General features: G+C 36.9%; 1 protein-coding gene across 40 annotated transcripts in view; it reads left to right on the top strand.

Moving 5' to 3' along the window:
• The window catches only part of tspoap1 (TSPO associated protein 1), a 258,828-nt gene that overhangs the window by 168,628 nt on the left and 73,469 nt on the right, over window positions 1–16,731 (top strand). For 26 of the 40 annotated variants that reach the window (XM_073951847.1, XM_073951852.1, XM_073951845.1 and 23 more), the window contains 5 exons: window positions 1–89; window positions 1,196–1,318; window positions 5,368–5,472; window positions 7,570–7,620; window positions 15,165–15,345. The exon at window positions 1–89 is cut by the window's left edge and continues 1 nt beyond it. In XM_073951847.1, the coding sequence (XP_073807948.1) occupies window positions 1–89; window positions 1,196–1,318; window positions 5,368–5,472; window positions 7,570–7,620; window positions 15,165–15,345 (549 nt within the window). Of the gene's footprint in view, window positions 90–1,195; window positions 1,319–5,367; window positions 5,473–7,569; window positions 7,621–7,710; window positions 7,744–10,475; window positions 10,497–15,164; window positions 15,346–16,731 lie in introns of all 40 variants that reach the window. The other 14 variants (XM_073951843.1, XM_073951849.1, XM_073951828.1 and 11 more) reach the window with 2 other exon arrangements.

Raw genomic sequence — 16,731 nt, 5'->3', positions numbered from 1 at the left:
AGAACCAGCTAGTGGACGAGCGCAGCAGAAATGAGCTGTTAGTAGAGGAGGCAGATCTCCTCAGGAGAAAGGCTCAGCTGCTTGACCAGGTCAAACACTCTTACACTTACACACTAGACAGATTTATTTCCAACAATCCGTCTACAAAAAAAAAAAAAAAGTTTAATAAAAGTTACATTTATTGACTCTATTTACCAATATGGTTTATCTTCCTTACTATGTGCTTATTTCACACGGCTGTAATAGTGTTGTCCTGGTACTGAAGTTTTAAACCCGGCTATTTCCCGCTAACATGGAAGCGCTGCTGAGCACGGATGACTCGACTGATCTTCACGGCTTCGCACTTCAGTCTCCGTGTATCTGTGTTTGGTTTGCACTCAGTTTACCGCTCTTCACCCGGTGCAAACACAGATACACGGACTGGAGCGCGAAGCAGCCGTCAAGATCAGTCGAGTCATCAAGCAGATCGCTCGGCTCGTCTGTGTTTGTGCTCAGTATACAGCGGTGGGTGAACTGATGACCTTCTCGGCCAATCACAATCATTTCTGTTGAACACGTGAACACAATGGCAAATCAGCGCTGTTTAAGAACGCCATCAACAGTGCCTTAAATGTTAGCGTGAAATTGCCGGTCTTTCTTTTAATTCAGTATCATGACGAGTCTAATATAGTGAAAGAATCAGTTCATTAACTCTAGTTTGATAAATGGCATCTAAAACGTGTGTTTGGGAAAGAAAACGTTAGCTAACTAGTGCCATTTCCCTTAACTTAGCTGAAAATGAGCTCTGATGTCCCTTTTTACATTCACCATTCATTCAAAACGGACCTTCGGGTCACCCGGAAGGCGGAGAAATGATAAAATTGTGTCACTTTATCTTCGCTGATAAGATAAACAGCCAGCTACACAACATTCCTATGTAAGTCCCAATGATACTTCCGGGTTTCTTCCCACGGCAGCCTCGATTTCGCTTTTGAAAATGGCGGCCGCATGAAATCAGTCTATAACACTCAAGTCAGAAATTTCATTCATAATGTTTTTAAATAGGTCTTTAAAAGTCTTAAATTTGCCTTGAAACATGCAGAAATTCTGATAGCAGTCTGGTGAAAAGAGTCCATAGTGAGCTGTGAAAGGTGTACTGGTATTGAAACAGACGGCTGAATCTCTGCATACTGACAGTGATTGTGCTTCTCTGCAGTCTCGGGCTGAAAATGAGGAGCTAAAGGAACAGCTCTGTGTGTTGAGCGCTCAGCATAGTTCAGTTCTGGAGGAGAACCAGCGACTCCGTGCAAAGCTGGAGAACCTAGAGCAGGTCCTAAAGGTACATTTACAGACACTGCATTCACAATTTAGGAGACCTGTTAGTTCTAATAAAGCACTGAAATAGTAATCAATTAAAGTAATACAGAAGTTTTAAAAAAAATAAATATATATAAATGTTCACTTTTGTATGAAAACACGATCAGTGTTTCAGTAATCAATGTTATACAGTTGAAGTCAAAATTATTTGCCATCCTGTGAACTTTTTTAAAAATCTTTCCCAAATGATGTTGAACAGATTGAGGAAGTTTTCACAGTATTTCCTATAATATTTTTTCTTCTGGAGAAAGTCTTCTTTGTTTAATTTCGGCTGGATTAAAAGCAGTTCTTAATTTTTTAAAACCATTTTAAGGACAATATTATTAGCCCCCTTAAAGGGCCATGAAACCCCCCTTTTTCGGTTCAAGTCTACCTCAGATTTTTCTCAAAAAATGCTTAATAATGGAGGGTGGAGTGGGCGTGGCCAGCAGATCAGTGCAGAAAGGGGAGAGCGAACAACTGTTGTCAGTCGGCTCACAAAATGAGACACAAACCGTGAGGAGACCCATGATTTTATAGTTTACCAAGTTAAAATGCAAAGAAATAAACAGTAATTTAATGCCCTGTAATGTTTGTTATTGGTAATTTCATATACACATAATCACAATCTGTTATATCATCATAAAGATAATCGTGTTTATATAAACAATATAAATGAGGAGGACTTCTCTCCTCCTCAATTCCCTGGTCTGAATGCAGCCACAGTGGATAGCAGTGCAGCAGGTCTCTTGCCCTGTCTATTCCAACCATTAGCCCTGCCGGTAATCTGGAGGATTTTAAACATGGCGAACACGGCAGCACAGATGGAGGCGACGTGTCTGAATGGTAACAAACTTAACGGATAAAAAACGAAGTCCGCCATTCTTCAATTCTCATACAGCTCTCCTGACAAAAATGCTTGCTGTAAACCAACAGCTTTGCTGTATGTGCCCTGACAGCAGTGCGGGGAAATAGACACATGCAACAAACCTCATACGTGGATCATGGAAACAAACACATACGACCTGTGCCGTGCAGAAGCAGTCTCACCCAGTCCTTAGGTCTCACATCTTGGCAGGTCTGCTTTGCCTTTGGAAAGCAAAAAGCTTAAAATGTTCTATTTTTCCCCCACAATTAAGGCTGCGGTCACACTGCACTTTACTCCACATAGACTTCCATTTATACGCACATGAATGCGTCCAGTGCCGGAGCAAGCTGAACTGCCGCTCTAGGCAAAGGACAGTCACGCCGCCCTCAAACCTAAAGTGAAACCGCGCTAGACGCGGCTATAACTGAGGCGCGGGTGGCGAGGGTAGTTTAGGGGACGCCACCCTCTCTATTCTGTCGCGCTAGACGCGGCTATAACTGAGGCGCGGGTGGCGAGGGTAGTTTAGGGGACGCCACCCTCTCTATTCTGTCGCGCTAGACGCGGCTATAACTGAGGCGCGGGTGGCGAGGGTAGTTTAGGGGACGCCACCCTCTCTATTCTGTCGCGCTAGACGCGGCTATAACTGAGGCGCGGGTGGCGAGGGTAGTTTAGGGGACGCCACCCTCTCTATTCTGTCGCGCTAGACGCGGCTATAACTGAGGCGCGGGTGGCGAGGGTAGTTTAGGGGACGCCACCCTCTCTATTCTGTCGTGCTAGACGCGGATATAACTGAGGCGTGGGTGGTGAGGGTAGTTTCGGGGACGCTGCTCTCTATATTCTGCCACCCTAGACGCGGATATAATTGTGGGCGCGGGTGGCGAGGATAGTTTCGGGGACGCTGCTCTCTCTATTCTGCCACCCTAGACGCGGATGAGGGCTCGGGTGGTGAGGGTAGTTTCGGGGACGCCGCCCTCTCTATTCTGCTGCCCTATGCGGCCGCCTAGGTCGCCTCTATGGAAGCACCGGCCCTGAATGCATCAGAACGGAAACGCAAGCTTGTGCAACAAGTTTTCACAGTTCGCTGCATTGGAAAGTTCAAGCTTGGTGAACTCTGACCTGCGAAACTGAAGTACATGATTGCGTGAGACCACTCCAAGATCAAAACATGACCTTGCTGGACAGAAATTTAAAACATGGATCAATCAATCTCTTTTTTTAATGTCTAATCATCTTGTTTAATCCCGCCCCTTTTCGTAGTGACATAATACAGAATTTCACACACAAACTCTAGTGTGACCGCAGGATAAAGCTAACAGGTGCTAACGTTGTCTTAACTGATGCTCATCACAAACAATTCTGTTAAAATTCAAACAAAAGGTACTCCAGGGTGTCTTGAACCTTTCAGCAATATTTGTTTGATAGTCTACAAACAAATCACTGTTAAACAATGACTTGCCTAATTACCCTAACTTTACCCTAATTAACCTAGTCAAGCCTATAAATGTCACTTTAAGCTGAATACTAGCGTCTTGGAGAATATCTAGTCTAATATTATTTACTGTCATCATGGCAAAGATAAAATAAATCAGTAATTAGAGATGAGTTATTAAAACTATTATGGTTAGAAATGTGTTGACAAACATCTTAAACATCTTCGTTAAACAGAAATTACTGTAAAAATATTCAGAGGGGTGAATAATTCTGCCTTTAACTGTATATACTGTAAATACAAATTTCAGTCCCAATTTTGGTGCATGTTTGATGTAAATAAAAAGCTATGTATGTTAACTAAACTTTATTGACATTAAAGGTGCACTAAGAAATATTTAAAAAAATATTGAAATATTATTAAATCTAATAATAAAATAATAATAATATTGAAAAACTCTTTGATCAGTGTCAGACTGAGTGCCAAAACACACTTGGAGCCAATCAGCAGTAAGGGGCGTGTCTCGTAAAAGTAGCTGAGTTACCAAAAAGGGGCGTAGTCTTGTTGAGTTTAAAGGGATAGTTTACCCAAAACAAATAATTCTGTCATCATTTACTCTCCCTTTACTTGTTTCAAACCTTCAGGAGTTGCTTTCCTCTGTAGAACACAAAAGAAAATATTCTGAATGATGTTGGAAACCTGTAACCATTGACTTCCATAGTATTTGTTTGTCCTACTATGGAAGTCAATGATTACAGGTTTTCAGCATTCTTCAGAATATCTCCTTTTGTGTTCTACAGAAGCTCATAAAGGTTTGGAACCACTTAAGTGTGAGTAAACAATAAGAGCATTTTAATTTTAGAGTGAGCTATCTCTTTAAGGGTGTGTTTGTTGTGCTGCTTTCAAAAATCAACATTGTTGCTTATTTTATCTTGTGCACTTAAAGTAATGTTTACTGTCTAGCCTTTTACAGGGTATTCATACTGTACAAATATCCGAGTCTAAAAAGACACAAATATGAAATGAACATTGATATTAAAAAATAATGGATGCATCTTTTTTTTAAGTTAATAAAAGTAATTAAGACTCTTTTGAAGGCCTTAAACTATTTACAAACAGGTAAAAATCTGATCCTGACATGACAGAAATTGTTGGATTGCAAATTAGGTAGGTAGTGCTGTCGACTCACAGCAAGAAGGTCGCTGGTTCGAGCCTCGGCTGGGTCAGTTGGCGTTTCTGTGTGGAGTTTGCACGTTCTCCCCGTGTTGGCATGGGTTTCCTCCGGGTGCTCCGGTTTCCCCCACAGTCCAAACACATGCGCTATAGGGGAATTGGGTAAACTAAATTGTCCGTAGTTTTTGTATTGGATTAGTTGGCAGTTCATTCCACTGTGGCGAGCCCAGATTTAATAAAGGGACTAAGCTGAAAAGGAAATGAATGAATGAAATGAAACTACTGAAGAAGGTCGGTGCCAATAGCCCAGTGGTTAAGTGCACCGACATATAGCACCATGGTGCTCACGGCGACCCGAGTTCAATTCCTGGCTCGAGGTCCTTTGCCGAGCCTTCCCCTCTCTCTGCTTCCAATGCTTTCCTGTCTGTAACCTCCACTGTTCTTTCCAATAAAAGGTGAAAAAAAAAAAAAATTATTATAAAAAAAAAACTACTGAAGAAGATGATTTGGTGGTCTAAGTGTGTGTGTATGTGTATGTTTGTGTGTGTGTGTGTGTGTGTAGCACATGCGAGAGGTCACCGAGCGCAGGCAGCAGCTGGAACTGGAGCATGAACAGGCGCTGGCAATCCTTAAATTCAAGCAGGATGAAATCAAGAGACTCCAGCGGGTCAGTGCCGCACACACTCTTATTAATGCTGATTTCGTTAACTCACACTGCTAGTTTTGTGGTGTACAATTCATCTGTGCATGCCAATAAGAAAGGAAAAGTAGTTACCAGCAACAAGTCCAAAAGCCAGGATCTGTCATAGTTTGGGGTTGTGTTAGTGCCGTTGGCAAAAATAAATAACTTGCACTTCTGTGATGCATCATTAAGGCTGAAAAGTACATTTTAGAGCACAATATGCTGCCTTCGGTTCAGGGACGCCCATGCATATTTCAGCAAGATGATGCAAAATCACATGCTGCTCACATTACAAAGTCCTGCTGTGAAGGAAGAGGCTACAGGTACTTGACTGGCCTGTCTGCAGTCCTGACCTGTCTCCTATAGAGAATGTGTGGTGCATTTTGAAGCGCAAAATGCGACAATGAAGACCCCGTACTGTTGCCCACCTTAAGACTTGTTAGCAGGAAGAATGGGACAAAATGACACCTGAAACATCACTTGGTGTCTTCAGTCCCTAAACGTCTTTTAAGTGTTGTGAAAAGGAACGGCAACATTGCAAAGTGATAAATGCTTTACTGTCTTTATTAACTTTATTTTTGAAATATGTTGCAAGAACTAAAATTGGATTACAAGTTTATTTTGAGAAAAAACAAACAAACAAACATTAAAATCATGATGAACACATGAAATAATAGCCCCTTTCACACATGCAGACCTTTCCAGGAAAATTGCCGGCAATTTTCCGGAAAGGTTGTATGTGTGAACAGGTCCTTTTTGAAAATACCGGTAAATTCGTTCTGGCTTTTTTCCGGAAAGAGAAGTTGTAACATTACCGGTAATTTGCCGGAATGCTGCGCTGTGTGAATGCAGAAGGAAGATTACCGTAATAAGCGCGTGCACGTCTAGAACGTGCTGACGTGAGACGTCTACTTTAGCCAATCAGAACAGTCAGACGCATTTATGTCCGCGCGGTTTATGAGGATAAAAGCCTTTGAATATGTTTCCAGACACATTTAGCTGCTAGAAGTTAGTCAGATAACGTTTATATGTTCATCTTAATGCCAACTGTGTAAATAATAATCGATGAGATGCTTATGATAAGCCGTTGTTTGTTTACCTTCAAGCTTTGCGTGTGCCTATGAAACAGGCTGTGAGCGCCTGCACACACACATATTATGAACATCTCGACATGCGAAAGTGATCCTACGAAAGTTGTTCACAATATTGATCATCCACAGAGTTTGTAATTTAGTCAAATGTTTACAAATACAAGCGCAGCCGTTTAAAGCTCATTTGTGGTGAATGATGTGATGAAGCGACTCATTTGTAAGTCGCTTTGGATAAAAGCGTCTGCTAAATGACTAAATGTAAATGTAAATGTAAATGATGTCAGAATTTACCGGTATTTTGGAATGGATGTGTGAATGCTCTTTTCCGGAAAAATTCCGTAACGTCCGTAATTCCTGAACAGCACTTTTTTGAATATACCGGTAAAGTCGTTCTGGAAATTTTCCAGATATTTACCGGTATCACTGTGTGAAAGGGGCTACTGTCTGTTGTGTTGTCTGCAGTGAAATACACGTCAAAGTCAGTTTAGAAATCACTACTTTTTTTCTCAACTTTTCCTGATTTGGGGCTGTACTTCAATGCTTTTGGCATTTTTTCCCTCTCTGCTGTCGCCACTGGCGTGCATGGTTCTGAAGAGCTACTCATCGATGAATTTGCTCTTCAGTGTTTGGACTCTCAATAATGACTACAAACCACACTGAACTGAGCTAAACTGAACTGAACTTAAACACTAAAAACTGAAGTACCCTGATCCAGTTACTATGACCATTTAAGTGAAGCTGCTTTGACACAATCTACATCGTAAAAGCGCTATACAAATAAAGCTGAATTGAATTGATTTTGTTCCATACCTTTTCCCCATCTTCTAAACGACATGCTGACTTTACTACATGTAAACTGATATTCTGTTGATGTCATTGTTTCCTCAGATTTCTCAGAGATATAGGTCTGCTATGCAGATGTTGTCATGGTCAATCAGATGTTCATGTGTGTGTGTGTGTTTGTGTGTGTTTTGATGTTCTGTCTCCACAGGCTCAGCTATTTGCTAAAAGAGAGCATGAAAATGTGGTGCAGGTGCTGGAGGTGAGTCGTATTAAACGAGCTGAATGTGTGTGACGGGATGTTGTTATCTGGCTGATTGTGTTTTTGTAACTAAAACTGTGTCTTTCTCAGGATCTGGTGCAGTTTGTGTTGCACCGAGAGCTGGTATAGTACGGCGTGTGCACTTCCTGTTTGATGTGATGCACTTCTTCTCTCTTTTTTCCAAACCGCATCACTGATGATTGTGTGTTCAGCCTGCAGAGGGCCCTGTTTCACTGCTGGAATGTTTTTAAGCACTGTTTTACATGCAGTGTAAGATTACAAATGAAACGCGTGGTTAGGTACGTTTTAAACTATTATGCAGTAAATTAAAATGGTGTTTATTATTTGCAAAGACCTTTGGGTTATATTACTTGAATTAGTGCCAAAGCAAATAAAAAATTTATACACACACACACACACACACACACACCTAGAAACACACAAACTCTTATTCAAACATACACACTCACATTTTCCCAACTCAGACATATACACTCACAAACATGCAACGTGCACACACACTCAAAGACACAAACTCTGAAACTCACACACACTCAGACACATGCAACATGCACACAAAATATTTTTAAAAGTTGGAGACGGTAATATTACAGGGCTCGAAATTAACTTTTTTACTTGGTAGCACCGGTGCTCCCAACTTCAAATATTGAGGAGCACCAAAAAATTTTTAGTAGCACCAGAAAAAATTTAGGAGCACCCACCAAAAATGAATGAGCACCGCTGCAAATTGTTTTTAAGGGATTTATTGTATTTTAAAACAGCATCAATAGGACTGACAAAAACCAGAAACAACTATAACTAATGCTGCGAAGACATTGATATTTGTGTGCAATAATTCTAAAATGAATGTCTAATAATTATAGAATATTAATGATGATGAAAATGACAAAAATAGTAACAATGAATTCCATTTCTCATTATGATGCTGCCTTGAATGTGCATGAATGTAGGTTATCTGCTATAAAAAGTCTGTTACTTTATGAAAAATAATTGTATAGTTTGCATCAAACAAAAATGAAGCATTGCAGTAAGAAATATTGATTTTGTACTGCTGTTTTTATATGCATGTCAATTTAATACATAATATTTCTGCTACAAAACAAACAAAAGATTATAATAAATCATTCAATTCAATGCTGAAAGCTGCAAAGCAGTCATCAGTAAATAAATAAAAAAATATTATACACCTCAAACAAGAATAGACAAGAGAAAGTAAGTAAAGTCTCACTTCTATCACTCTTTAAAAGTTTTGGTTTCAGTTTGTGTCAATTTAAAGGTTCAGTCTGGGATGGTCTTCATGTTTCTGTGTTAGTGGAAAGCTGGCGAGTCAGCCGACCCAATTTATGAGCAGGCAGAGCAGGATTCTTGCGCTAACCATCGGCGCAATACCGGTCTTTGTTATGAGCCGCAGTTTCAGTGTAAACTTAGTAAAGGCGAGCTTCTTTGGCGATTATATGTACAGTATTAGATTTGACTTTTAGCGGACATTTGCGCTGAACACGCTGTGAATGCAACGCATGAGATTCGGGCGCCTTCTCCAAGAAGCGCGTACTCGATTGATCTCAGCTGGTGGATCATTATTCACCACGTGACGTGTCATGATCGCTCTCATCTGCGCCTCAACTTTAGGTGGGGTTTGCAAACTTGTGTGCTTTAAGTTTTTACTCTTCAGCCGTTTGCATTTCCCGTGGTCATAAAAGCTCCTTTCCTGTCATCTGACAGCGGGATACCTTGAGTGATTGACAGCTAATATGAACCAATATAGCGGCAGGGAAGAGCGATTCAGCACGTTTTTACAAAAAATCAAAACAGGTCGCACTACAACCATCATCTGCAGTCGCACTAATGCGCCCATATATATTATGAGGTCGCATAGATTAATTTTCGGGCGCATATGCGACCAAAATGGTCGCAATTTCGAGCCCTGTATTAATAGCACGACAAAGCAATATTGGAGGTTTATACTCGCGCGCGCACACTCTCTTTCAAACTCACACACACTGAGACACGCCTAGAGACACACGCAAACTCATATCCAAACATAAACCCACATAGTACACACATGCAACACACACATTCAACTTTTTCTAAAGCAGGCCCGAAGCCCCATATGTATGCTAGCTACAGTATGACGTGAAAATTGGCTTGATGCTCGGCCCTAGAGGCATCAAAAAGATGGGCTCAAATGCAGGGCTCTACCGGGAATACATATATTATAGGTGGACATAGATAAGTTATTTAGTCTAATCATTAATCTGTGTATAATTATAATAATAGATTATTCATCTAGATTAATCTCACTGTAATCTTGGAATGAATCTAGATTGAAATAGCTCATGTGAGGCAGTCAGATTACTTGTGCTAAGTCTCAAGAACGGGTTTCTCAAGCCAGGTGGCGCATTAGACCAGGGGCTCATCTCCTGTTTCCAAAATGCATCACAAACTGCTTGAGAAACTGTTCTGCTGTGATAATTGGTGATGAAAATCGCCAAATGCAGGAGTTTTTTTCTTTCCATTTGGCGTGCGTTATTAAATTCCACAACACTGTCATCAGTCCTTACTCATTATTTGCGTCTAATTGGCATGAATGAAATGTTCATGGGTGAAAGGGAATAGGGGCAACTGTTCATTTTGGGTCTGTATTGTTGGAGTGTAGGGTTTGAGCACATTCAGCAGTGATGCGGCTCTACAGGTCCTGGTCTGCAGCAGTGATAATCTCAGCTAATATCTGCTGTATGGAGTGTGTGTGTGTGTGTGTGTGTGTGTGTCAAACGCATGATCTCTCCTCTCTTTGTTTCTGTCTTTTGTTTGTGTTTTGGTTGGCTGCTAATCAGAGCACACTGGACTGCATGCAGGTATCAGAAACACACACGCAAACAGCCCTCTTAGCACCCATTTGGTGTGTGTGTGTTTGTTTATCTGTCTTCGTGTGTTCGGTTTGTTGGTCGGTTGGTTTGTCCATCTGTGTGTGTGTGTGTGTGTTTGTTTGTGTTTATGCTTGTGTTAGTTTGTTTATAAGTATGTGTGTGCGCAAATGTGTGTGTTCCTGCGTATGTGTGTGTGTGTGTTTGTTTGTGTTTATGCTTGTGTTAGTTTGTTTATAAGTCTTTGTGTGTGTGCATATGTGTGTGTTCTCGCTTATGTGTGTGTGTACTCTGTCTGTTAATGTATGTGTGTTTTTTATCTGTGTGTGTGTGCATGTGCCTGTGTGTGTGTGTTTGTTTGTTTGTACTCTGTCTGTTTATGTGTGTGTGTTTTTTTATCTGTTTGTGTGTGTGTGCTCTGTCTGTTTATGTGTGTGTGTGTGTTTTTTATCTGTTTGTCTGTGTGTGTGTGTGTGTGTGTGTGTGTGTGTGTGTGTGTGTGTGCGTGTGTGTGTGTGTGTGCGTGTGTGTGTGTGTGTGTGTGTGTTTTATCTGTTTGTGTGTGTGTGTGTGTGTGTTTGTTTTATCTGTTTGTGTGTGTGTGTGTGTGTGTGTGTGTGTGTGTGTGTGTGTGTGTGTGTGTGTGTGTGTGCGCGTGTGTGTGTGTTTTATCTGTTTGTGTGTGTGTGTGTTTTATCTGTTTGTGTGTGTTTGTGTGTGTGTGTGTGTGTGTGTGTGTGTGTGTGTGTGTGTGTGCGTGCTCTTTCTGTTTATGTGTGTGTGTTTTTATCTGTTTGTCTGTGTGTGTGTGTGTGTGTTTTTTATCTGTTTGTAAGTGTATGTGTGTGTGTGTGTGTGCGTGCGTGCTCTGTCTGTTTATGTGTGTGTGTTTTTTATCTGTTTATGTGTGTGTGTGTTTTATCTGTTTGTGTGTGTGTGTGTGCGTGTGCGTGTGTTTGCGTGCGTGCGTGTGTGTGTGTGTGTGTGTGTGCGCGCTCTTTCTGTTTATGTGTGTGTGTTTTTTATCTGTGTGTGTGTGTGTGTGTTTGTTTGTCTTTATGCTTTTGTTAGTTTGTTTATAAGTCTTTGTGTGTGCGCATATGTGTGTGTTTTCGCGTATGTGTGTGTGTGTGTGTGTGTGTGTGTGTTTGTATGTGTGTTTGTCTTTATGCTTGTGTTAGTTTGCTTATAAGTCTTTGTGTGTGCGCATATGTGTGTGTTCTCGCGTATGTGTGTGTGTGTGTGTTTGTCTTTAAACTTGTATTAGTTTGTTTATAAGTCTTTGTGTGTGCGCATATGTGTGTGTTCTCGCGTATGTGTGTGTGTGTGTGTGTGTGTGTGTGTGTGTGTGTGTGTGTGTGTGTGTGTGTGTGTGTGTGTGTGTTTGTTTGTTTGTCTTTATGCTTGTGTTAGTTTGTTTATAAGTCTTTGTGTGTGCGCATATGTGTGTGTTCTCGCGTATGTGTGTGTGTGTGTGTGTGTGTGTTTGTCTTTAAACTTGTGTTAGTTTGTTTATAAGTCTTTGTGTGTGCGCATATGTGTGTGTGTTGTCGCGTATGTGTGTGTGTGTGTGTGTGTTTGTATGTGTGTTTGTCTTTATGCTTGTGTTAGTTTGTTTATAAGTCTTTGTGTGTGCGCATATGTGTGTGTTCTTGTGTATGTGTGTGTGCACATGTGTGTGTGGTTTTGAGTGCGTCTTAAAGGTTATTCAGGCCACTGTAGACTGCAGGTTTTCACAGCCGCTCTCATACACTCCTCAAACACTGTTCAGTTATTTCTCTCACAGTTTCAGCTCACAGACAACTTTTAGAAATGACCTGCAGCGCTGCAAATAAACATTCATCATCAATCCTTTACAGGAAAATACACTTTAATCTTTCTACTTCCCAAAGTTTGATTCATACTACACTATATACTATCATGCTGTACTCTTATTAGACACTTTGGGATTTCCTTGTGATAGCTGTTAATCCCATTGCAGTGTGTTTAATTGGCTTTTTAGTGAGTTAAAAGTGTTTTAAAGTTAACCGGGAAGCGTATTTGGCTGTTATACACACTTGAGAGGTGAGAGTTTTACAGGAAGCTCTTTATTTTTAGAGTTTCTGTGTGTGTTTTGCGCTCTCAGTGTGCCAGGAAACTGAACCGCAGAGAGCCGGAAGTGAAACTAGCTCGTCGTATTCTCACACACTCAATGCTTTTACTACACGCTTGCGTTTACACTCAGCAGATCCACTTTAACCCTTTTCCTTTACCATGTTTTCTCGCTGCTTTCATTTATCAAGCTTTACTGTCTTGCTAGATGCTGTTTAACTATTACTCTGAGTAGATATTGTCAATAGTTATCTGTTAATTGTGTATGATTTGAATTGTTATAATGCAAATATTGATTAAAACTGATCATCTGAATGTTTTAAAATAATTCACACTCATGGTTAGTGGACAACAACTATAAGAATTCTGCTAGTAACTTCAGCAAATCGTTTATTTTCTCTTCAGTTCATTTATTTTGTTGAAGACAGATGTTTAAATAAGGGGTGTGTTTCCCAAACAACGACGTAACTCGTGGCTGAACAATCATAGTATGATGCATCGTTTGGGAAATGAACAATGTAGTGAAAAGTGTTTCCCAAAACCCGTAGTTTCTCTGTCACAGATCATCGGTTGAGCCACATTAATTATAACGTAAAAGACCCATAATGATGCTCTAAATAGGACAGAGCAACGACTTCTTTAGAGAAAGAAAAAAATATCACTTATTGTGCTCATGATATTGTTTTACACGCACACATTTAAAAAAAAAATCCAATATTAGATTTCATATTAATTGAAATATATACACACATATAGGACCTATTTGTGTTTCCTTTACAAATACTATTGACAATATTTCACATAAAACCACTCAGCTACACGTATTCTAATCTCATATATAAATCATGTAAATCGTTAATGGTTGAATGCCTAAGTCACAATAGGCTTGTTTATTAAGACATTTAAAAAGTTCTACTTAATATCGTTATTATTATTATTATTTTTATTATTATTATTATTATTATTATTAGTAGTAGTAGTAGTAGTATTGGTATTATCATTATTATTTTTATTATTGGTATTATTATTATTGGTATTATTGTTGGTATTATTAATATTATTATTATCATTGGTATTTTTTTCTTATTGGTATTATTATTATTATTATTATTAGTATTGGTGTTATTATTATTATTATTATTATTATTGGTATAATTATTATTATAATTATTATTATTATTGGTGTTATTATTATTATTATTATTATTATTATTAATTATTATTATTATTATTATTGGCATTATTATTATTATTATTATTATTATTGGTGTTATTATTATTATTATTATTAATTTTTATTATTATTATTATTATTATTATAATTGGTATTGTTGGTATTATTATTATTATTATTATTATTATTATTATTATTATTATTATTAATATTGGTGTTGTTGTTGTTGTTGTTGTTGTTGTATTATTATTATCATTATTATTATTATTATTTGTATTGTTATTATTATTTGTATTATTATTATTATTATTATTTATATTTGTAATATTATTATTATTTGTATTATTATTATTATTAGTATTATTATTATTATTGATATTATTATTATTGGTATTATTATTATTATTATTATTATTATTATTATTATTATTATTATTATTATTATTATTATTGATATTATTATTATTGGTATTATTATTGGTATTATTATTATTGGTGTTGTTGTTGTTGTTGTTGTTGTTTTGTATTATTATTATTATCATTATTATTATTATTTGTATTATTGTTATTATTATTATTATTATTATTATTATTATTATTATTATTGGTATTATTATTATTGGTGTTGTTGTTGTTGTTGTTGTTGTTTTGTATTATTATTATCATTATTATTATTTGTATTATTGTTATTATTATTATTTGTATTATTATTATTATTATTATTATTATTATTTGTATTATTATTATTATTATTTGTATTATTATTATGAATATTGTTATTTGTATTATTATTATTTAAGTAGGATATTGTTTATTTATTTAATTTTTTTTTTTTTAAATCTACTTTTAAAATTAACACATTCAAACCACTACAGAAACGTTCTAACCAACAGGCCCATGTCATATACAGTACAGATACATTTCTTAATAAATAACAAATAACTGTTACAATCTTTTTAGATCTGGGGATGTGACCGCAACAGAAAATAAATGATTGGTGATGCAAGGGCATAGGTTTGAACTATTTTAAGCTCAATATTATTAGCCCCTTTAAGCTATATATATTTTTAATAGTCTACAGAACAAACTATCGTTATACAATAACTTGCCTAATTACCCTAACCTGCCTAGTTACCCTAATTAACCTAGTTAAGCCTTTAAATGTCACTTTAAGCTGTATAGAAGTGTCTTGAAGAATATCTAGTCAAATATTATTCACTGTCATCATGACAAAGATAAAATAAATCAGTTATTAGAGATGAGTTATTAAAACTATTATGATTAGAAATGTGCTCTCCATTAAACAAAAATTAGGGAAAAAAATAAACAGGAGGGCAAATAATTTAGGAGTACTGTATATTTATGAATATGTGTGTTTGTGTGTGTGTTTGTAGGCAAAAGTGCGCGAGCTGGAGGACAAATGCCGCAGTCAGAGTCAGCAGTTCGGGATGCTGTCGCAGGAGCTGGATAAATTCAGACTTCAGGCCTCGAAGATCGACCTATCAGAGGCCGCTTTACTGTGCGGCGCCACCCTGAGTCAGCTGACCAATGGGGTTGGCCTACCCGGAGACACCGGTACGTTAAAACTATCATTACACACAGATTACACAGACGGGTTGAGAAATAAAAGTTTGATGTAAGGTTTATGATAAGCCACTGTGAGTTTGGAAGTTTAACTGACGGCTCTGTGTGATGCATTTGCATGTGAAGGGGAGTCAGATTTTCATACCACTTTCCGTCACCTCCTCTAGCCAGTGGCTCAAATTTTGTCAACCCGCCAATGCCATTTTTTAGCTGCACAATCAAATTCAAAACCGCCCAATCTGGCAACACTGAATACGAGTTTCTTTGCATTTGCTGGATTTATTAGGTGTGGGTCAAATGTTAATATTTGTTTATTAATACATTTTAATAAATGTCTTTAACGTTTATTTATTTATTTTTTTAATTAATTTATTTTTTGAAATAATTAGTTTTAACTAAATATTATATTTATCATTTATTTATTTATTTATTTTAATATTGTAAACTAGTTGTTTTTAGATATTTTTGTTTTTTTTTAGATTTTTTCAGATGATATTGTAATGTTAATATGTGTTTATTCATTTATTTTAATTTATTTATTTAATATTAACATATTTATTTACTTTTAAATGTGTTTGTTTTTAAAATAGTTTTAATTGTATTTATTTTAATTAATTAATTAGTTTACTTTTTTAAATATTGAATGTCATTACATGAAAATTTGGTAGAATATCAAATGTTTTCATTACCAATTAATTTATTTCACATTTATTTATTTATTAAATTAATTAATATTTATTAAATTAATTTAGTTTTTTTTTTAATAATTACTTTTATGTAAATTTTAATTTATCACTTATTTTTATTTAAATTCATTAATTGGTTTACTTTTTCCTAAAATATTGAATTTCATTACATGAAAATTGGTCAGAATATGAAATGTTTTCATTACCAGGTTTCACCACTAGTTATTCCACATAATGTTGATTTCTTAACTCTTCTGAAGTTGTAGTTCTCACATTGCTATTGTGTTATAAACAAAATAAAGCATGTTAACTGACATTTTTAAACATATGTATTAAAAAACTAATATTTCAATAATTATCACAGGGTTTTACTGTTTTTGCTGTGTTTTTTATCCAGTAAATTCAGTCATATCGGACTCGGGCAAGACTCGCCAACCCCAAACCTTTGAACACTAGTTGTTTTTATTTATTTTTTGGTTGTAATATTTCTTGTCATAATGCATTTTTCTTTTTTTTCTTTTTTTGACAGTAAATTCATTCATAATGGACTTAAGCAAGACTTGCCAACCCCAAACACTAGTTGTTTTTAGATATTTTTGGTATTTTAGATTTTTATTATTTTAGTTTTTTTTTTCAGATGATATTCTTATCTACTTTTCTTGAGGTGAAAAATTAATCTGCAGTGCTGGAT

The sequence above is a fragment of the Danio rerio genome, chromosome 5, assembly GCF_049306965.1.
Source record: "Danio rerio strain Tuebingen ecotype United States chromosome 5, GRCz12tu, whole genome shotgun sequence".
NCBI classification, from domain to species: Eukaryota; Metazoa; Chordata; class Actinopteri; order Cypriniformes; family Danionidae; genus Danio; species Danio rerio.
Note: the sequence above shows the minus strand (reverse complement) of the source record. Positions and strands in the feature narration are given on the sequence as shown.